The sequence below is a fragment of the Scyliorhinus canicula genome, chromosome 8 (genome assembly GCF_902713615.1).
Source record: "Scyliorhinus canicula chromosome 8, sScyCan1.1, whole genome shotgun sequence".
In the NCBI taxonomy this organism is placed as follows: domain Eukaryota; kingdom Metazoa; phylum Chordata; class Chondrichthyes; order Carcharhiniformes; family Scyliorhinidae; genus Scyliorhinus; species Scyliorhinus canicula.
Genome location: NC_052153.1, coordinates 8,027,436 through 8,049,516, shown reverse-complemented (window position 1 = coordinate 8,049,516; position 22,081 = coordinate 8,027,436). Strand labels below are relative to the sequence as shown.

At 44.8% G+C, this 22,081-nt stretch overlaps 1 protein-coding gene across 2 annotated transcripts in view; it reads right to left on the bottom strand.

The window, feature by feature from the left end:
- elp1 (elongator acetyltransferase complex subunit 1) overlaps window positions 1–22,081 on the bottom strand; it is an 87,708-nt gene that overhangs the window by 25,644 nt on the left and 39,983 nt on the right. For both annotated transcript variants that reach the window (XM_038804111.1, XM_038804112.1), the window contains exons 20-29: window positions 20,924–20,997; window positions 19,135–19,213; window positions 15,422–15,501; window positions 14,909–15,040; window positions 12,888–12,973; window positions 11,255–11,403; window positions 10,682–10,805; window positions 8,496–8,593; window positions 6,213–6,414; window positions 5,455–5,516 (exon numbers count right to left, since the gene is read on the bottom strand). In XM_038804111.1, the coding sequence (XP_038660039.1) occupies window positions 5,455–5,516; window positions 6,213–6,414; window positions 8,496–8,593; window positions 10,682–10,805; window positions 11,255–11,403; window positions 12,888–12,973; window positions 14,909–15,040; window positions 15,422–15,501; window positions 19,135–19,213; window positions 20,924–20,997 (1,086 nt within the window). The remainder of the gene's footprint in view (window positions 1–5,454; window positions 5,517–6,212; window positions 6,415–8,495; window positions 8,594–10,681; window positions 10,806–11,254; window positions 11,404–12,887; window positions 12,974–14,908; window positions 15,041–15,421; window positions 15,502–19,134; window positions 19,214–20,923; window positions 20,998–22,081) is intronic.

Sequence of the window (22,081 nt, the reverse complement as noted above, 5' to 3'; positions counted from 1 at the left end):
TCACCCCGGCTAGACTCACCGAAACCTGTTCTCAGGCTCCGATGGCCGCAGCCCGTCCCCCCACCTCACTACCGTTCACTGGCCGGCTTAAACCAGCCAGTGTGGAGACCCCCGCCCGGTTCTCCTTCCCCCCTGCCCGGTCCCAGAGAAACAAAGAAATCCCCTTTAGCACACAACCCCAGCATACACACCCAAGACCCAAAGAACCATCATTGCAAATGAAAGTCCCAACTCTTCCCTTGTCCAAATATACAGTGTCGACTCATTTAGTACATACACCAACACGCAGTAAAAAAATAAAGCTAGATGAGGCTACATCGGTACACGACCCGCTCTCAGTCACATTTCTCAATTCTGTCACAGTCCTTCTGCCTTCGCAAACCCCTCCGCTGCTTCCGCCGTCCCAAAATAATAGTCCTTGGATTTGTGGGTCACCCTCAACTTAGCTGGATACACTAAGCCGCACTACACCTTGCTGTTGTACAGTGCCTTCTTCACCTGGCCGAAGGCAGCCCGCCTCCTCGCCAACTCCACCGTAAAGTCCTGGTGTATGCATAGACCAGCTCCAGCCCACTGCACTACCCACTTTTGCTTTGCCCAGCACAGTACCTTCTCCTTCACGCTGTACCTACGGAAACAAACAGTCACTACTCTTGGCCGCTCACTCGCCTTTGGTACAGGCCTCCACGACCGATGAGCCCGATCCAGTTTGTATCAAGAGGGATCGTCTCCCTCCCCCAATAGCTCCGCCAACACAGTGGCAAAATAATCCATCAGTCTCGAGCCTTCCACCCCTTCGGGCAGACCCACGGTCCTCAGATTCTGCCACTTGGATCTGTTTTCCAGGTCTTCCATTTTGGCTCGCAGACCCTTGTTGGTATCTATCACCCTCCGCAGCTCCTTCCCCATCGAGGTGAGTTGATCACTGTGTGATAATGCCTTGTGGTAGTCAGCACTGTTTGTATATAATACGTATATGAGAGGTAATACGGTAAGGCTCCTGTACTACAGGTACGGGGGTAGATCCCTGCCTGCTGGCTCCGCCCAGTAGGCGGAGTATAAAAGTGTGTGCTCACCGAGCTGCAGCCATTTCGACAGCAGCTGCAGGAGGCTCCACATCTCTGCGCAATAAAGCCTTGATTACTCTCTACTCTCATCTAGTCGTAATTGACAGTGCATCAAGCCTCCTCCAATTCCTTCAGTGTCTCACCTTGCTCCCGCAACTCCGCCGCTGCGCTCGATACCGCCGCCCTCACCAGGGCAATCACCTCCTCCACCAACACCTTCAATACCGCCCCCATCTCCTTCTTCATCGCTTCCATGTGCTTTGTGAACTGTCTTTCAAGTTCCACGGCCATCACCTCAGTCACTTCCTTTGCTGTGAGGAATGCGGCCTCCCCGGCGCCCCAGCCTCTGCTTTCCTTTCAGTTCCCGCGCCGACTTTTCCACTCACCGGCAGACTTTCATTAGCCCCCTTTTTCACAGCCGTTTTTTTGCAGACTTGGACATTTCTCCTCATTGTGTCTTTCTACAACTTTTTCAGCCTCTGTTTCCCCTGGGACCGGGCATTAAAACACCGAAAATTCTGTTCCCGAGCAGGAGCCCTCCAGTGTGTGGCTGCCTCCCGCCTGCTCCTGCCTCCCGCCCGCCCAGTTCCAACTGCATTTCTATTGTACTTAAGAGAGGGTTACGGCATGAAAGATAAACAAAAAGCATAAGCATGTGGTTGTTGCTTAGCAACTGGAGATCCTTGTACGGTAATAAGCTTATAAGTTTTAGTTTTAGTTGAATTTATGAGCAGTTGGAGACAAGATCTCAGGAAGCGAACATCTCTGAACTCTGCCAGAAGAAAGGACAGGACTGGAGCTGACCAGAAGCAGACTTCCTAAAGTACAAGTTACAGTCCAGATAACCAGGGAATTGGGACAGAAAGAGTATCTCAGAACTGTGGAGTTAAGTGAACAGAGACCAAGGTATTGTTCAGAAGAATTCAAGGAAGACCAAACAATGTGTTCGGAGTTATAGAGACAATCACAGTAACTAGATTTAAAGTGCGACAGTATATTTCAGAAGTACGTGGAAAGTTTGATGCCATTTTAATACAATATGGGAATTGAAAGTTAAAGCAATTGTAAGTGGTTTGCACAGCAGTCAAGACAAAGAAATTCTAACGGGGTTGGTGTGAAATCCTGGACTGGATTCGCTCTTAAAAGTGCAGTGAAAACTTTGTTTGGAAGTCATGATGTGGAGATGCCGGCGTTGGACTGGGGTGAGCACAGTAAGAAGTCTTACAACACCAGGTTAAAGTCCAACATGTTTGTTTCAAACACGAGCTTTCGGAGCACTGCTCCTTCCTCAGGTGAATCACCATTCCTCGGGTGAATCACCATTCACCTGAGGAAGGAGCAGTGCTCCGAAAGCTAGTGTTTGAAACAAACATGTTGGACTTTAACCTGGTGTTGTAAGACTTCTTATTGTTTGGAAGTGTCATTTGTAAATTCTGGGAGCGGATTTCAGAATGAAAACAGCCAAGGGAAAACATTATTATGAGAGAAGATTTTAATGTGTGTTTTGGGAGTGGGGTTTGGGAACTCTCATGTGACAATCACCTGGGGAGATTGGGAGGAGAATACCACAGACACGAACTTGGTTTCAGAGCGTGTACTTGACCACAGCCATCTTGTGTGCTTAAAATAAACTTTTTGTGTTAATCAGACCATTGCAGCTTAAGATGTACTTTGCAATCCGTGTTAATCTTTAAATCTATATGTACTTGTGAACCTAAAGGGAGAATAAAATATAATCATCCAACTTTTCATGTTTAATAAATGTTTTTTTCTTCTTGTTAAAAACTAATTAGCGGACCTGTGACTCTGTTCCTCCATGTTTTCTAAAAAAAAAAGTAAAAATTATGGTCTTTTGAGCCAGGGTTCCATTCTGGTCTCTTCCTATACACTTATAACATCAACTGGTATCCTAACACTTCGGCCTGGAATTTTTGCTTAGTTGCAATGTTTTCCCCTTCTGCTGAGTTCAATAAATCATCAATTGGCCAAACCAGTGCAAACATGGAAAACCAACACAAATTACACACATAGTAAACTGATTTTGCGATGTTGTGCATTAGCTTGAAAAACACTACACTGGAAGCAAGCACGAGCCACAAAATTGGCCACACTCTCGTGTCAACGTTCCATTAAATGTGGCCTTCTGTGGTCCTCTGAGGTAGCTTACAAATGGAACCAGCTCTTTTGGGCAGAGCTAAACTAACACACTTTCAAAGCTTTTGCCGAAACTGACTACTCCAACATAACTATACGGACAATTGAATTAAAGGCATTTTCTCTCTTTTAAAATCGAGATACTCTGGGCACTAATTTAAACGTGTTTCGTGTGATAAACCCAGTAGTCAAAATGCACCAAGTTACCACTCTTAAATAAAACCAGAACAAATTGGAAAACTCAGCAGGTCTGGCAGCATCTGAGGAAAGAGAAGCAGTGCTAACGTTTTGAGTTCCCCATGATTCTTCTGCAGAGCAGATCACCTTAAAATATATCACGGGATTTTTAAAAAAGCAATTCTTTTTTAAATTACATTCCAAAATACCGCCCCAGTCCAATGGTTGAAGACAGATTTTACATTGTGAACAGAAATTTGGGTAAAGAAACATTTCTCAAAACCAGTGCACGCCTGCAGCACTATTTACATAGATAATGGAGGAAAACGTAATTAAGAGTTAGAATTTGACTCAAACAGGAACTAGTCTGCTAAATGACATCCGCACACACACTACAGACACTGTAACAAAAAACACCAGGACGAGAACCCGTCTCCAAACCAATTAAAAAAACTCACATGGTCTCACATGGCCCAATGTCTGTCACACACCCCAAGCATTGTCAGCTCTGACATTGAAATTAATCTTCAACACCTTAGATCAATGTGTCCAGTTTCACAAATTTGAAAATGCATCAATTTGTTGCAGTGGTGACTGGAGAGGCAGCTATTTACCTTAATTGCCAGAACAAAGTTTTGCCCGGACTGTTCAGTTGAAGTTGAACTGCTCCAGCCATCTCCACAGAAGTTTTTTTAAAAGGATGGGGTTGCTGGCAATGGCTCATCATTGTCCACACCTATGTAAGTTGAGTATTGGTGGCCATCTTGTAGTGGCAGGAGACACAGTGACACACATTAAATTGAACAAATTGCTAAATTCTTGCACATCACGCCAAAACCCATGGCTTTCTAGATTTATTCGGGAAACATTAGCTATGAGGAGAGGGGAGATAAACCCGGTCACTGGAACAACAGAGGTTGAGAGGCGACTTGATAGAGGTCTACAAGATTATGAGTGGCATAGTCAAATACTCTTTTCTAGGGTAGGAGAGTCAAGTATTAGGAGACATATGTTTAAAGTGCGTGGGAAAAAGTTTAGAATTGATGTGTGAGGCAAGTTTTTTTTACACAGAGGGTGGTAAATATATAGAACGCGCTGCCTGGGGAGGGGGTGGGAGCAGGTACGATAGCGGCATTTAAGGGGCATCTAGACAAATATATGAATAGTGCGAGAATGGAAGGATATGGGCTCCGTAAGTAAATACGGCTTTAGTTTAGGATGGTATCATGGTTGGCGCTGGCTTGGAGGGCCGAAGGGCCTGTTCCTGTGCTGTATTGTTCTTTGTTCTAAAATGGTAGCTGTAGAACAATGCGACATTTCAGAACCACTTTATTAAATATTTAAGGTTCAGCGTCTCCAACAGTGATTCTGCAACAACACTCGTTTGCTGGCGAAATCGAGACCACCTCTTTGCATTCTTTTGTGTGGCGTGGTACATTGGCGAGACCATGCAGACAATGCGACAACGAATGAACGGGCATTGTGCGACAATCACCAGGCAGGAATGTTCCCTTCCAGTCGGGGAACACTTCAGCAATCAAGGGCATTCAGCCTCTGATCTCCGGGTAAGCGTTCTCCAAGGTGGTCTTCAGGACACATGATAACGCAGAATTGCCGAGCAAAAACTTATAGCCAAGTTCCGCACGCATGAGTGCGGCCTCAACCGGGACCTGGGATTCATGTCGCATTACAGTCACCCCCCACCATCTGGCCTGGACTTGCAAAATCCTACCAACTGTCCTGGCTTGAGACAATTCACACCTCTTTAACCTGGGATCACCCCCTATCTCTGGATCTGTAATGATTTGATGACCCGCAAATGCTCGCATTCCAAGCATTGTCTGGCATCTCTGACTTTTCTATATAAATGTTTCTGGAACATACCTCTCCATTCACCTGGGAAGGAGCCGTGCTCCGAAAGCTCGTGTTTGAAACAGACCTGTTGGACTTTAACCTGGTGATGTAAGACTTCTTACTGTGCTCACCCCAGTCCAACGCCGGCATCTCCACATCATTGCATTCTTTGCCATAGGAGGTGGGTGCAAAGTAAATTTACCTTAGCATATTGCTCGAGGACTATGGCTGCTTCGGAATGTCTCTGCTGCTCCGTCAATCTCCCTGGAAAACAGCACATCTGACTTAATGTAGCTTGTGATATTTTAATTTTAAAAAGTATATATATTTGAGCTCATCAAGGCGAGAGATGTCATGTGTTTGATGGAATATTGTCTCATGTTTTATAACTGTTGCCGCAATCTTGGTTAAGTCAGCCTCACAGTATAAGTTCCTTTACGTAGACTCAGGAGTTACACCAGTGTGACATGCACATTTCATACTGTAGCAGGCATGATTTCCTGGACACTGACGCATCTACGGGAATGTGACTGACACTTAAAAAGTAGGCCATTCAGGGGTAAATTCAGGAGGCAATTCTTCACGTAAAGGGTGGTAGAAATCTGGAATTCTCTCCACACAAAGCTGTGGAGCCTTATGGTAGAGAGAAGGTCAATTGAAAAAATTGAATTAAGATTGATAGGTTTCTCTTTGGAAAAGTTATAAGGGTTTTTGAATAGAGGGGGTAATGGAGTTAAGATACAGACCATCCCTGGTCTAATTCAATGCTTAATGGGTTTGGAATGTGGAATCGCCTCCTTCTGTTCCTATGGCACACTCTAACCTCACCTCACATAAGATATATACAAGATATACGAAGAGCCAGAAAAGAAACCTCCATCCCATCAGCCCAACCCAGACTCCAGTATTCAGACCCACCACACTCTTTAAGATAAGCTTCAGGAGCAAAGCAGTGCTTACCTGCGATGGTCTGTGCCATGCCAACTACTTTGTCCTCAGTGAAATGGAGCCGAGACACCATGCAGAAAGCCTGCTGCCAACTGTTGCATAGCAGGAAGGCTCCCAGTGCCCTTTCACACTCCCCGCATCGTGCAAAGATCAGCCCCGCCTGCTCGTAGTAATGCTTCTCGCTGAGATACTCGCCGTAAGCAATACTAATGTCCTGCAATGAGAAGAGAACCAAAAGCAGGCTCAGAGCTGACTCCCTGAATTAGTGACTCCATCAGCAAAATTTGAGGAACTTGCTCCATTTTCACTGATCAAGTGTTACTTAGAGATACGAAGTAAAACAGCACAGAAACAGCCTGTTCGCCCCAAGCGATCTGCGCTGTTGTTTATGCCTGGATGAATCGAGTCTGCACCAACGCATGGAAGACACCTGGCCTGCCTACCTAATCCCATTTGCCAGCAGTTGGCCCATAGCCTTGAATGTTATGACGTGCCAAGTACTCGTCCAGGTACTTTTTAAAGGACGCGAGGCAACCCGCCTCTACCACCCTCCCAAGCAGTGCATTCCAGACCATCACCACCCTCTGGGTAAAAAGATTTTACATCCCTCCTAAACCTCCTGCCCTCAACTTGAACTTGTTTCCCCTCGTGACTGACTCTTCAACTAAGGGGACCAGCTACTCCCTATCCACCCTGTCCATGCCCCTCATAATCTTGTACACTTCGATCAGGTTGCCCCTCAGTCTTCTCTGCTCCAACGAAAACAACCCAAGCCTATCCAACCTCTCTTCATAACTTCATCCCAGGCAACATCCTGGTGAATCGCCTCTGCACCCCCTCCAGTGTAATCACATCCTTCCTATAATGTGGCGACTAGAATTGCACACAGTACTCCAGCTGTGGCCACACCAAAGCTCTATATAACTCCAACATGACCTCCTGCTTTTGTAATCTATGCCTCAAATTATAAAGGCAAGTGTCCCATATCCTTGGTGAGCTTTCACAGCAAGTTACCAAATATAATTGGGTCCAAATTGGGACTGTGCCAATGTAAAAAGCAAATTGCCTATTCTCCATCCATAACTATTATCGATTTTTGCATCTCAGAATTAGCAAGACATTCAGTTCAAGGGCAATTAGGGATCGTCAATAAGCGAGTGAATAGTAAAGAATTATACTCCATACTCTCACTGCTATGTACCAAGGTATTTACTCAGAAAACCAAAAGTTAATCTAACTCTAACAAAACAAAATTCCTCTACTATTTGGCTCTAACTTCTGTAACTTTCTTGTCTTTGCTTCACTGTCTGGCTCTGAAAACTATCTTCCAATTAATCCATTGCAGGCTATTAAGCAACAGATTGCATTCTATGCCTGTCTGATCGAAGAGGTAGACTTAAAAAAGGTGAAGACGGAGGTTGTGGCAGTGATATGGATAACAATTGGGGTCTATGTGGCTGAGAGCATAGCTGCAAACAGCATGGTGGAAAAAGTGCAACGTACAAGAATCCGAAACTGTAGAGGTTGGAGACAGGGTTGTAGGGGACTGGACGAGATTCCACAGAGAGAGAACCATGAAGGGATTTAAATATGGGGATGAGGATCTGAAAGCTGAAATGTCGGGGGAATGCGAGCCAGAGTAGGTCATCACGGTCAGGAGATGGTGGAATCATAGAATTTACAGTGCAGAAGGAGGCCATTCAGCCCATCAAGTTTTCACTGGCCCTTGGAAATAGCACCCCACTTAAGCCCCACGCCTCCACCCTACCCCCTTTATCCCCATAACCCAGTAATCTCACCTAACCTTTTTGGACACGAAGGGCAATTTAGAATGGCCAATCCACCGAACCTGCACATCTTTGGACTGGTGGAGATAGCATACATCCAGCAGGATTTTGAATGATGTGGTTTACAGGGAGTGGGGAATGCGAGGCCAGCCTGCAGATCATTGGAACTGTCAAATCTGGAACGGAAAGACACAGACAAAGGTTTCAGAGGCTGACGGGTCACGGTCGGAGAGGAGACAGATGACACCACGGAGGTGGAAGTTGCTGGACTGCGTGGGAGAGAGATATGGAAGCTCGGCTCAGGGTCGACAAATTCACTGAGGTTATGAACACTTTCATTCAGTCTGGCCAGGAAAAAAGGATGCAATTGGTTCCGAGGACTGACGGCGATGCTCCTCAGTAAACGTCAATAGTTTGGCTGAGGTTTTATTTCTTTAACAATTTCTTTCACAATTCCCTTAACTTTAATAAGGCTGATTGCTGTCAAGAGTCACAATTTTCAGCATACCTTGTATTCCAGGCTGTTTACTGGGAATAACTTCAAGGCGTCATTGTACATCTGTTGGTCTTTTACCAAGTTAAGAAGCTCAGTGAAATGCTGAGGACCTGAAAGAAAGCAACATCAGCCGAGTGGACGCAATACTGCGCTGCGTTTGCATATCAAACCATACATAAGCACTGAGGAGGAATAAAATGTGGGTTATGTCTCCAGCACAATTCCTCATTCACAAGACACCAAGTGCTAACTGTGTCTCCATAGGGATGGAAGGAAAAGAAAACCACAACGGCTTTAAATTTTTACATGGCAGTCAAGAGTAGCCCTGTGCGTTCCCCCAACACTATTGCATGCAGCACTCAACCCTCTGGGGCTGGTTTAGCTCACTGGGCTAAATCGCTGGCTTTTAAAGCAGACTAAGCAGGCCGGCAGCGCGGGTTCGATTCCCGTACCAGTCTCCCTGAACAGGCGCCGGAATGTGGCGACTAGGGGCTTTTCACAGTAACTTCATTGAAGCCTACTTGTGACAATAAGCGATTTTCATTTTCATTTCATCTCAATCTCATTCATCAATTATCAAAACACATACTAGATACAGAATTTTCCAATAAATCCTCAATGCAGACACTACAACAGCTGGTTCTATTTTGCAGATGCTATTGATAAGAGTGAGTTCACTTCATCTGATCACACACAGGTGGTATAAAGAACCCCTCATGAAATAAGGAATGTTGTGCATTATAAACATTAACATAGGGGTAAGCGATTTCCCAGGCTATGAACCGATTACAGCAGTCCATGGACAGTTATGAACTATTTTTGCTTTAGTCTCACTCCACCTCCTCAGGTCCTACCCCAGCCTGTCAAAAAAAAATCCAGCCTTTATCACTCTGTCCTCGCAATCTACCACTCTATCTCTGACCTCTCGTTCAATTCTGAAATCTTTGAGTGTGCTTTCACTTCCCAAATCCACATCCATGTCTGAAACCCTCCAGTCAGGTTTTTGTCCTGTCCACAACAATGAAACAGCCCTTAACAAAGTCAAAAATGACAAACTATGTGACTGTGAGCTTGGTAAACTATCCTTCCTCATTTCTCTTCACACATTGACAGCACCACCTTCCAATTTCGTCCCTCCGATGTGCAGCTAGGTGGGACTATCCTTGTCTTGCTCCATCTTTATTTAACCAGGTGTAGTTGGAGAATTACTGCCTCGGTCTCAGCTCAGCTACTGCTGATACCCTCATCCATTCCTTTGCTACCTCCCGACTTGAATATTCCAAAAATCTCCTGGTCGGCCCCTCCATAAACTCGAGCTCATTGAGAAATCTGCTGCTCGTACCCTAACCTAAACTCCTGTTTACCCTGAGCTGCTGACTGACAAAGCTTCAAATTTAAAATTCCTGCTCTCCTTTTCAAATCCTTCCATGGCCTCACCCCTCCTTATCTCTGTAACCTCCTTCAGCCCAACTACCCTCCAAGATCTCTGCATTCCTCTAATTCTGGCCTCTTTCACATCCTCACAGTAGTCGCTCCACAATGGCAGCCATACTTTTATCAGCCTGAAGCCCTAGGTTCTGGAAGTCCCTCCCTAGAACTCTCCAACTCTCTTCCTCTTTTAAGGTGCTCCGGAAAACCTAACTCTTTGACTTTCTCCGAATATTTCCATGTGTCTTGGTGTCGAATTATGTCGGATTGTGGCCCTGTGAAGTACCTTGGGATCTTTTCACACATTAAATGGTGCTACATAAAAACAATTTGCTGTTGTTACATTGCAGACAGCTATTATTGCATGCAATACAAACTATGTTTACTGACTTGATAATGATTCATAGTATTGGCAGACTTAGTCATGTGGAACTCAAAGCTAGTTGCATAATTTTAACAAAAGCAGGTTTCGATTTATGAATTCATGTAAGTGAAGTCCACATACAGTCGCGTCAAAAAAAAGTCGATTGGTAGAACAAGATTTAACAGAGCTTCCTTTGCAACACCAAATATGGTCACACGCCAAAAAATAGTTTTCAAAGCCAAGGCTCCCCTTCTCCTCCACACATGTACAAACAAGTGCACAGGATATTATCCCAAGTGACAAATTCCTTGGAGATAAGTCAGCGACGCCCACCGTGCTAATTTCGCAATCGAGCTGCTGAAGTGGGAAATCCCAATTGTACTTGACGCTCTGAAGTTGCACTTACCACATTTACTGAGGTGGCCGAGAGCTTTTTTGTATCGTTTCAAATATTTATCTATGGTGTATCGCTGGTAGTTGGTCTCCATTTTCTTCAGATTGTTCAAAAACGGTAGATATTCCTTAGGATCCTGGAACAAGAGAATGACATTCACACGCACATCAACCAAAACATGCTCAGGATCAGCTTCAGAGCTTCATTTTATTTAATACCAACGGGAACATAGGAACAGGAGTAGACTATTTAGCCCTCTGAACCCTTGGTGTGGACCTTATTCAAACAGCCACCAGCTTTTCTAATTTAACGTTTTGATTGGTTTTGCTGTCTTGCCTATTTTGTTCACTGCTGTCCCACAGAAGTCAGCAAGGATGGTTGAGTCAGAGAGTTTCTGAAGTATTTAGATGTTCACGTGCGCTGCCATAACCTCCAGGGCTATGGGCAGTCAGATCTTTGTCAACCCATCTGGACACGATGGGCCAAATGGCTTCTTTCTGTGCTATAAACGTCTATGGGTCCATGAATAAAATACCTGCCCTAAAACAATACGGAGTTTTGGAATAAGCAAACAAACATGCCAACCTTTTGCGATTTCTCTGCCACCATCATCACGAGGTCAAAGTCATACGTGCCCACCGCATAGTCGTATAGTTCGTTCACATCTACCAGGAAGAGGAGATATTTCAGTGCCTCTTCGGCACTGACTGCCTCGGGGTCTGACGGAGGATCCACTGCAATGTGCAATAATGAATGATGGTAAGAAAGAAGGGAGCAGCACTCTCATTTTAATTTACATGCAAATTATCTGTGGAACTTCTCAGGACAAGTTAAGAGATGTGTTGAATCAGAGAATGCTACAGCACAGAAGGAGACGGCCCGGTGGCAAAATGGTTAGCACTGCTGCCTCACAGCGCCAGGGACCCAGGTTCAATTCTGACCTCAGATGATTGTCTATGTGGTGTTTACACTTTCTCGCCGTGTCTGCGTGGGTTTCCTCCGGGTGCTCCGGTTTCCCCCCCCCCCCACAGTCCAGAGATGTGCAAGTTGGGTGGATTGGCCAAGCTAAATTGCCCCTTAGTGTCCAGAGATGTGCATGTGAGGTTAAGGGGATAAGGCACGGTGGGCTGGGGAGTTGGTCTTGGTGGGGTGTTCTTGCGGACGGTTGATGCAGACTTGAATGGCCTCCTTTGCACCGCAGTGATTTTATGATACGATTAGACCATTCGACCCATCGTGCTAGCGCTGGCTTGCTTTGTTACAAGGCGCAGAGGGGCCATTTTTTAAACCTCCTTGAAAAAGAAGAGTTCTAGGCGACCCTACTTTAGGAATAACAGTGCCATCAATATATAGCAGTTACTGATAAATTCAGTAAGGGATTCAGGAGAAATTGCTTTCCCCAAAAGGTAGAATTCTTCCACCACATGTAGTTCTTGTGAATAGTATGGGTGTCTTTAAGCGGAAGATGGAAAGGCACACGAGGGAGAAAGAAACGGAAAGATAGGGTGCTCCTGAGAAGCATAAACACCAGCATGAACCAGTTGGGCCGAGTGACCTGTCTCTGTGCTATAAATTCTGTATCATTCTGTGAAGGAACTAAGAATGGCCAGGGCTGACTCAGGGGTATATTACGTATATTCTTCCAAAACTCCCACAACTTGCTTAGTTATTTGGGAGAAATTGATACACCTTTTATCTGTATCGGTTCAATGGTTACAGCATCGCACCTCTGGAGGAGGAAAGAAGGGCAGAATTCTAATTATTTCTGGGAGGTAACAGAGCCATGCTACGGAGATGGATACAGAGTTTATTGAAAAATCATCAGGGCTGCTGGTGACGATACAAATTAAATACATTTTCATAATTCATAATATATCATAGACTATCATTGCAATTTTAAAAATGTATAAAATAACAATAGGATTGCACAATAAAGAACATTTCAGTACACAAATAATTACAATACATTGCAAATGCACATCTCCCTTGATTTACAGAATATAAATGAACGGTTCATTGCATTTTGCAGTAGAGGAAAGACTTTTAGGAACATAACAGCAGGAGGGGGTCATTCAGTGGGATCTGCATCTGAAACCCTCTTGTTATTGATTTCAATGGACTGGCCTCTGTGGGCATAACGATGTTGCCAACTCACAGAATTGCATCAGGAAAGCACGAGGATACAAGTGACCTTTTGTCAAAACTACATAAATGTTACCTCTCAGTTCATGGACTTTCTGAAGAGCAGTTTCCAGTTCTGGAGTACGTTTTCGCACGTGACAGGTCAGTATTGACAAACTGTATCTGTGAAAAGTAACAGGTAAGTGAAGGACATTTTGCAAGGAATAATTTACAGTCATGAATCAATTTAAAAAAACAATTAGAAATGCATACAAAGGAATGGCCATTCTAAAGCATTGCAATCGTCCTTCAAAAGAAAGCCAAAGATGTTGGTGCATTCCACAAGGATTTAACGGTTGGCACGTTACTGTCCTCAAGTTACTGATTAAGTGGATTGAATGACATTGCAATCTCACTGAGGGCCTATGGACAAAGGGCGTTAGGAATAAAACAATGCACTGCTGGCCCTCTAGCCTCTGCTCCTTAGGGGCACCCCATTGGGCAGGCGTAATCACAGAGTTCATCCCATTTCAGCAAACACAACCATAAAACGAGAAGACATAGGAGCAAAATTAGGCCACTCGGCCCATCGAGTCTGCTCCTCCATTCAATCATGGCTGATATTTTCTTATCCCCATTCTCCTGCCTTCTCCCCATAACCCCTGATCCCGTTATTAATCAAGAACCTATCTATCTATGTCTTATATTTACTCAGTGATTTGGCCCCCATTGCCTTCTGCGGCAAAGAATTCCACAGATTCACCACCCTCTGGCTGAAGAAATTCCTCCTCATCTCTCCTGGCTGAAGAAATTCCTCCTCATCTAAGTTTTAAAAGATCGCCCCTTTAGTCTGAGATGGTGTCCTCTGGTTCTAGTTTTTCCTCCAAGAGGAAACATCCTCTCCACGTCCACTCTATCCAGGCCTCGCAGTATCCTGTAAGTTTCAATAAGAGCCCCATCGTCCTTCTAAACTAACGAGTACAGACCCAGAGTCCTCAACCGTTCCTCATACGACAAGCTCTTCATTCCAGGGATCATTCTCGTTAATCTCCTCTGGACCCTTTCCAAGGCCAGCACATCCTTCCTTAGATACGGGGTCCAAAACTGCTCACAATACTCCAAATGGGGTCTGACCAGAGCCTTATCCAGCCTCAGAAGTACATTCCTCGTCTTGTATTCTAGCCCTCTTGACATGAATTCTAACATTGCATTTGCCTTCTTAACTGCCGACTGAACCTGCACATTAACCTTAAGAGAATTGTGAACAAGGACTCCTAAGTCCCTTTGTGCTTCTGCTTTCTGAAGCATTTCCCCATTTAGAAATTAGTCTATGCCTAAATTCCTCCTTCCAAAGTGCATAACCTCACACTTTTCCACATTGTATTTCATTTGCCACTTCATTGCCCACTCTCCTAGCTTCTCCAATTCTTCTGCAGCCCCCTTGCTTCCTCAATACTACCTGTCCCTCTACAGATCTTTGTATCATCTGCAAACTTAGCAACTGTGCCTTCAGTTCCTGCTTCCAGATCATTAATGTATATTGTGAAAAGTTGTGGTCCCAGCACAGCCCCCTGAGGCACACCACTAGTCACCGGCTGCCATCCTGAAAAAGACTCCTTTATCCCCACTCTCTGCCTTCTGCCAGTCAGCCAATCCTCTATCCATCAGTGTTAGTGTCAGCAGCAGCTCGATGCAAAGCACTCTGGCTGAGTCATTATGTTGTGGGTTCGAGTCCCAGTCCAGAGACTCAAGGATATAATCCAGGTTGACACTCCTGGTGCAGAAGTTCGGGACTGCTGCAGAGTTGGCATTGCTGTCTTTCAGAGGAGACGTCAAACTAAGGTCCTCTCTTCTCCCTCGGTTCAAAGTAAAAGATCCCATGCCAGTATTTTAAAGCAAAGCAGGATTGTCCTCCCTGGTGTCCGAAGCTAAACATTTATCCCTCAACTAGCAGTAACAAATAACTGATTAGCTGGTTATTATCACATTGCAATGAACAAATTGGCTGCAGCAGTTCCTACAACAGTGACTACTCTTTAAAAAGAAATTCAATTGGTTGCAAAGGGTTTGGGCCATCACAGAGCATGCAAGGCGCTAGATAATGACACTCTTTCTTACTTGTGAGGATTGATTCTCTCCATTGTAGTTCGGAGTGCGTCACAGATTGTGTTCACTTTAGTCCCAACCTCATGTACTGAAGTTGATGAGCTGGGGAGGTATGGGTACATTGTCTTTGTGACATCTTCCTCTCTGGAAAAGAAGAAAAGTGTATGCAGAACAGATCCTCTGTCTTTAATTCATATTTTAAAAAATATGCGGCAAGAAACTAATTTTCCGTGAATGAGCATCTGATGGTAACAAGCGCCTACACGGTGCGCAAGAGGACCAAGTGTACTTGGTTATCTGGTGTTATCGGGGCAGGCCCAGAAGCTCTGCTCACACCCCAGTATGCCTGCTGCAATAAGGAAGAAATGCAATCCCCATCCACCACCTTAAACATCCACGTCCACACACCCCACCCCTGCTGCTTCTAGCCCCGTTACCCCTCCCCCGATCCCCAGCTCCGCAACGCTTGCCCGCAACAGTGTTACATAAATTAAAGTTCCATTTTTTTCTTTTAATGACACTTACTTCAATTCAGTCAGGAACAAATTGATGTAATTTATGGACTCGATCTGTTTCACAAAGTTCTCCAAATTTTCCAAAAATACCTGAAGATAACAGATGTATTGGTAAAATAAATGCAACTCTGGACAAACTCCCAGCCAACGTATACCACTGTGATAATTCCATTTGCGTCCTTGGAGCAGTGCAGTGCACTTAGTCATGTTCTGGATCAATTAAACATTTTTCTCTGCAAGAACCAATGTATACGGAGTACGATTCTTTTTTCACATTCAGAAAATGGTTTATACTGATTAAAGCTGCAAAATGAATCTTCAGCCAGTCATTATTAGGTTCCCAGATATGAAGATGCAAATTGGGAGCAGGAGCCCTTCGAGCCTGCTCCGCCATGCAATAAGATCATAGCTGATCAGATTGTAACCGTAACTCCACATTCCCGCCTACTCCTGATAATCTTTCACCCACTTGCTCATCAAGAATCGATCTAGCTTTGCCTTTAAAAGGGCAGCATGGTGGTGCAGTGGGTTAGCCCTGCTGCCTCACGTGCCGAGGTCCCAGGTTCGATCCCGGCTCTGGGTCACTGTCCGTGTGGAGTTTGCACATTCTCCCCGTGTTTGCGTGCGTTTCGCCCCCACAACCCAAAAAAGATGTGCATGCTAGGTGGATTGGCCATGCTAAATTGCCCCTTAATTGGAAAAAATTAATTGGGTACTCCAATAAAGCTTTGCCTTTAAAATATTCAAAGACTGCTTCGACTGCCTTTTGAGGAAGAGAGTTCCAACGACTCTGAGAGAAAAACATTTCTGTCTTAAATTGGTGACCCCTTAATTTTAAAAGGTGACCCCGGTTCTAGATTCTACCACAAGAGGAAACATCCTCTCCACGTCCACCCTGTCAAGACCTCTCGGATCTTATGTTTCAATCAAGTTGCCTCTTCTTACTCTTCTAACTTCCAGCCGACACATGCCTAACTTGTCCAACCTCCCCCCAAGACAATCCGTCCATTCCAGTTATTAGTCCAGTAACATTTCTCGGAACTGCTTTCGACACATTTACATTCTTTCTTAAGTAAGGAGATACGATGATTTGACAGCGGGTGAGGACATCTGAACATTCGATGGTTTAGCTTGATCTGATAATTGGAATGGACAGAATTGATTCCGACTGCTAGTGCAGTATTGAGGGAGTCCTACACTCTAATAGTGGCTCTTTCAGATGATACGTTAAACCAATGTCTCAGCAGATTGCTCTGCTGGATATAAAAGATCTCATGGCAATATTGTGAAGAGCAAGGGGAGCTCTCTCCAGTGTTCTGGCCAATATTCGTCCCTCGACCAACATCATTAAAATAAATTAATCAGCCATTATCAAAGAAGTCTGCAAATATGTATTGAAACTTGGTTAGATCACACTGTGCACAGTTCCAAGTATAATATTGTAAGGATAAAAGATGTGGAGATGCCAGCATTGGACTAGGGTGAGCACAGTAAGAAGTCTTACAACACCAGGTTAAAGTCCATCAAGTTTGTTTCGAATCACTAGCTTTCTGAGCGCAGCTCCTTCCTCGGGTGAGTTCCATGACCACATATATATACAAAGTCAATGATGCAAGATAATACATTGAATGCGAGTCTTTGCAGGTAATTAAGTCTTTACAAGTCACATTTGGAGTACTGTGTGCAGTTCTGGTCGCCTCATTTTAGGAAGGATGTGGAACCTTTCGAAAAGGTGCAAAGGAGGTTTACCAGGATGTTGCCTGGAATGGAGAGTAGGTCTTACGAGGAAAGGTTGAGGGTGCTCGGCCTTTTCTCAGTAGAATGGAGAAGATGAGGGGCGACTTGAGAGAGGTTTATAAGATGATCAGGGGAATAGATAGAGTAGACAGTCAGAGACTTTTCCCCCGGGTGGAACAAACCATTACAAGGGGACATAAAAATTTAAGGTGAATGTTGGATATAGGGGGGATGTCAGAGGTAGGTTTTTTATCCAGAGACTGTGGGGATATGAAATGCACTGCCTGTGGAAGTAGTTGAGTCAGAAACATTAGGGACCTTCAAGCGGCTATTGGATAGGTACATAGGTTACGGTAGAATGATGGGGTGTAGATTAATTTGTTCTTAATCTAGGACAAAGGTTCAGCACAACGTCATTGGCCGAAGGGCCTGTTCTGTGCTGTATTTTTTTTCTATGTACTAAGTCGAGACGGAGCAAAGATGTTCAAGACAGCAGGAGGTTTTAGTTTGTGTAAAGCTCAATTTTCATTCAGAGAGAGCATCAGCAGCAGCTTTGGTGGACAGGATTGTTTATCATCTTGCATCATTGACTTTGTCTACATGTCGTGGAACCCACCTCTTCACTCACCTGAGGAAGGAGCAGTGCTCCAAAAGCTAGTGATTCGAAACAAACCTGTTGGACTTTAACCTGGTGTTGTAAAGATAAAAGAGGCACTGACGAAGGTGAAAACATTTTTTTAAAGAATGATATCAGAACTAAGAAGTTATACTTACAGAAAAGGTGGAGCAAATTGGCGCTCCTTCCTCTAAAGATGACCGAGAGGTCAATTAATAGGTCTTAAAGTTTATGAAGGGGTTTGTCAGGGTAGGCATAGAGAAGATGTTTCCACTTGTTGGGGGAAGTCCAAAACGAGGGGTCATAAATACCAGTCACTAACATATCCAATAGAGAATTCAGGCCATAATTCTTTACCAAGAATGTGAAAGATGCTACCATATGGAGTGGTTGAGGCTAACAGCACAGTTGCACTTAAGAGGAAACTGGATGAAGAACAAAATAACAGAAGGATTTGCTGGTATAGTGAGAAGGAGGCTGGGAGGAAGCTTGTGGAAAAATATGAGACCAGCACGGACCAGTAAGCCCGAGTAGATTTTCATAGATTTTACAGTGCAGGAGGCGGCCATTCGGCCCATCGAGTTTGCACCGGCCCTTGGAAAGAGCACTCCACTCAAGCCCACACCGTCACCCTGTCTCCATAACCCACTTAACCTTTTTGGACACGAAGGGCAATTTAGCATGGTCAATCCACCTAATCAATCTTTGGACTGTGGGAGGAAACCGGAGCACCCGGAGGAAACCCACCCAGGCATGGGGGCGACGTGCAGACTCCGCACAGACAGTGACCCAAGCTGGGAATCGAACCTGGAACCCTGGAACGGTGAAGCAACTGTGCTAACCACCGTGCTACCATGCTGCTTAGTTTGTTTCCGTGCTGTAGATTCTATCATGTTGAGTTTTGGGTAGCCTTGCTGTGCACATTGACTTCCACATTATCTATGTTTCAACAGTGGCTAAACTTCAAAAGAACTTAATTGGCTGCAAAGTGTTTTGGGTCGTCCCGATATCTTGAAAGGAGCGATATAAATGCAATGCTTTTCTTTCCTACTTAATCTATAGCACATGGTGTGTTTATAACTCCGAGGATCATATCACTGAAGACAGCTACTTCAACGACAAAGAGATTCTGCTTCACTGTGCTCGAGCAGCCTTTATTCACCGTACAAATGGATGACGAGGCACAGATATTGGTGTCACATTTACTTTCCGTGGGAAAGAGAAAGACCAAGAGAATCAAACTGCTAAAACACATCTTCTATTAATCAGTTAATGCGCAGGAAGGACCAATCTCCTCCCCTCAGTGAGAGACATGGCATCATGGTAAACCGGATAAAAGTTGTTGGAAAATGTTTGATCAAGTTACTCACCTTCGGGTTGTGATCATGGATGAGATTGAGATTTATTCTCAGCTTCCTCATACATTCAAAGGCTTCCTTGTACTTAAGCCTAATTAAAAGGTAATGAACAGGTTGAATGAACAGCAATTATCTCATGCAGCAGTAATCACTTCATTAAAATTGACAACATTTCCCCCTCTCTTTATTAAGGCAGTGAAATCTACATAAAAGGACATTTGCAAAAAATTGGCTACTTATTGAAATCTCTATGAAAGGATATTTGCAAAGAACATTGAGACCCCAAGTAACTTGGGTGGTGAGATACAGAACAGGCACTCTGAATTCATGGACACTCGCAAATTACAAACTATGGCCAGCCTTCATTGCACCAATCCCGTTTACAATGTAAAACGGGAGGTAGCTTGTGGCAAAGCTACAATATCTGGACCCTTCACGGAGTCGGGATGACTGGGCACTTCAGCTTGCAGCTTGCTCCCCAATTCTCACAATGTCAGTGTAGGCAGGTTAGCACAAGGCGGCAATGGGTTTAATGAAAGGAATAGTTCCCAAGGAATGGTCATCTCATTACCCAGCATGCACAGTAGCAGAGAAAGCCCTCTATCTCTGGGAATGAACAGTTGAACAGCTCTGACCTCGGGCGAAGTAGTTTTCAGTTTCTGTGGATATTGGGTAAAGTTCCCCATTCTACGTACATTGATACTTTGAACCGAGGACAACCGCAAAATAAAATAGTTGGTCAGTCTCTGGAGTGACCACAATGGACAGGTTTCCCTCCATTAGTTTTTTCTTCACCATGTCTTTCTGAGCCAGACACCATTCCTGGGAGGTTATTCTAGACCTTTTATGAACTGACATTAACCGGTGTGAGCAGAGCTTGGTGACTCTACTCCTTAGTGCCTCCTTACAGAAGTGTACTATTATTTACAACAATTTTCCAATCGAAGATCTTTACCATTCTACAGCTTCTCCCATTTTCTCACAAATGTTTCCCCCAGCGGATTAAACCATCAACATTGACACATTTTCTATTAATCGGTTACTCCAAACACAGATTCTTAACTACACAGGAGGCCATCTGGCCCATCAGGCCTGTGCTGGCTCTTTGGTTGTCCTCGATGTATTTGTCCCCCATCCCTTACACCTCTCCTACACCCTACTTTTCTCTTTCCAAGCATTTTTCCTTTTTGGAAGTTGCTATTCAATCTTCTTCTGAGTAAATGAAATTCTCCTGTCCCCTCAGTTCCTCTGTCACAGAATCCACACAGTGTGGAAGGAGGCCATTCGGTCCATCGAGTCTGCACTGATCCTCCAAAAGAGCACCCTACCTCGGCCCATGGCCCCGTCCTTTCCCTGTAACCCCACCCAAACTTTGGACACTAAGAGGCAATTTTACCATGGCCAGTCTACCTAACCTGCGCATCTTTGCTCTGTGGAGGGGAAACGGAGCACCCGGAGGAAACCCACGCAGACACGGGGAGAACGTGCAAACTCCACTCCGTCACTCAAGGTCAGAATCAAACCCAGGTCCCTGGTGCTATGAGGCAGCAGTGCTAACCGCTGTGCCACCCAAATTTATGTCCTCTGATTGCTGACCCATCTGCCAGCGGAATCAGCTTCTCCATGTTCACTCTATTAATACCTTCATAGCTTTGAACGCTTCTGTGGTATCGCCCCTTAACCCTCTCTGCTCTAAGAACAATGATAGCTTTCCAGAGGGATGTAACGGTCAACCATTGTAGTATATGAAAATTGTCCACAGCTTCAACTCTGATTTTAGTTAGGTTAATGATCTACAGACCTGTCCAGATATTTTCGCACCTGTGCCAGTACCAATGCATGGTGGTGTACGACTTCCAGGTTCCCACGCGGCATCTGCACAAGAGAACACAAATCTGACAATTTATTCCAAATATGATCCTCCAGCCTTTACAAGGTCTTCGCACTCCTCCAATTTTGCTATCTCGCACCCCGGTTTCCATTACTCCACCAGTGGCGGTCGTGCCCTCAACTGCGGAGACCCGTAGCTCTGGAATTACTTCCCTGGACCACTCTGCCTCTCTATTCGCCTTTAAAATGTGCCTTAAAACCTCTCTCTTTAACCAAGTCACCTGTCCTAATACCTCTGTACATGGCTCAGTGTCAAATTGTATTTGATAATAATCCTGTGAAGCATCTTGGGTGTTTTCCTAACATTTGGGCCAATTCAGACATTTGTCATGGATACGTGGAGCTTATTGTGATGAATATATTTCATGAAATTAATTCCAATACTCCTTAAATGAGAATCAGGACCCGAAGCAGTATGAGAGATGAACGTACTCCTCAGTCCATCTCTGTGTCACGGCCCACTTGAGATGGAGATTAAAAGAGTGTCCCCCCCCCCCCCCCCCCCCCCCCCCCCCAAGAGACTTTCAAACCCCCTTCCCCGGTGGAGGCAAGGTCACTGAATATAAGATTCTTGACTGACAAGGAAGTCAAGGGTTACCGGAGGATAGCCAGAATGTGGAGTTGATGCCACAATTAGATCAGCCATGATCTTAATAAATGGCGGAGTAGGTTTGAGGGGCCGAAGGGCCCACTCTTCTTCTTAATTCATAAACTCATCCACGGTCTCAGCCATTGATTCTGGCCACTCAGGCCCCTGAACACAATACTACAATGCTCCATAAAACACATGGGTTTTCACTCCTACACGAGACACGCAAGTCTTTGAGGGATGCCACAGTGGTTAGCACTGCTGCCTCACAGCGCCAGGGACCAGGGTTCAATTCCAACCTTGGGTGACTGTGGATTTTGCCCTTTCTCCCAGTGTCTGCGTGGGTTTCCTCCAGATGCTCTGGTTTCCCCCCCACAGTACACGGATGTGCAGGAGTAGGTCAGTCTCCTTCGAGTGTGTTATGCCATTCAATTATCTGCACTGGTTAATAGTTGGCAGAAGATTGGTATTTTGTTCATT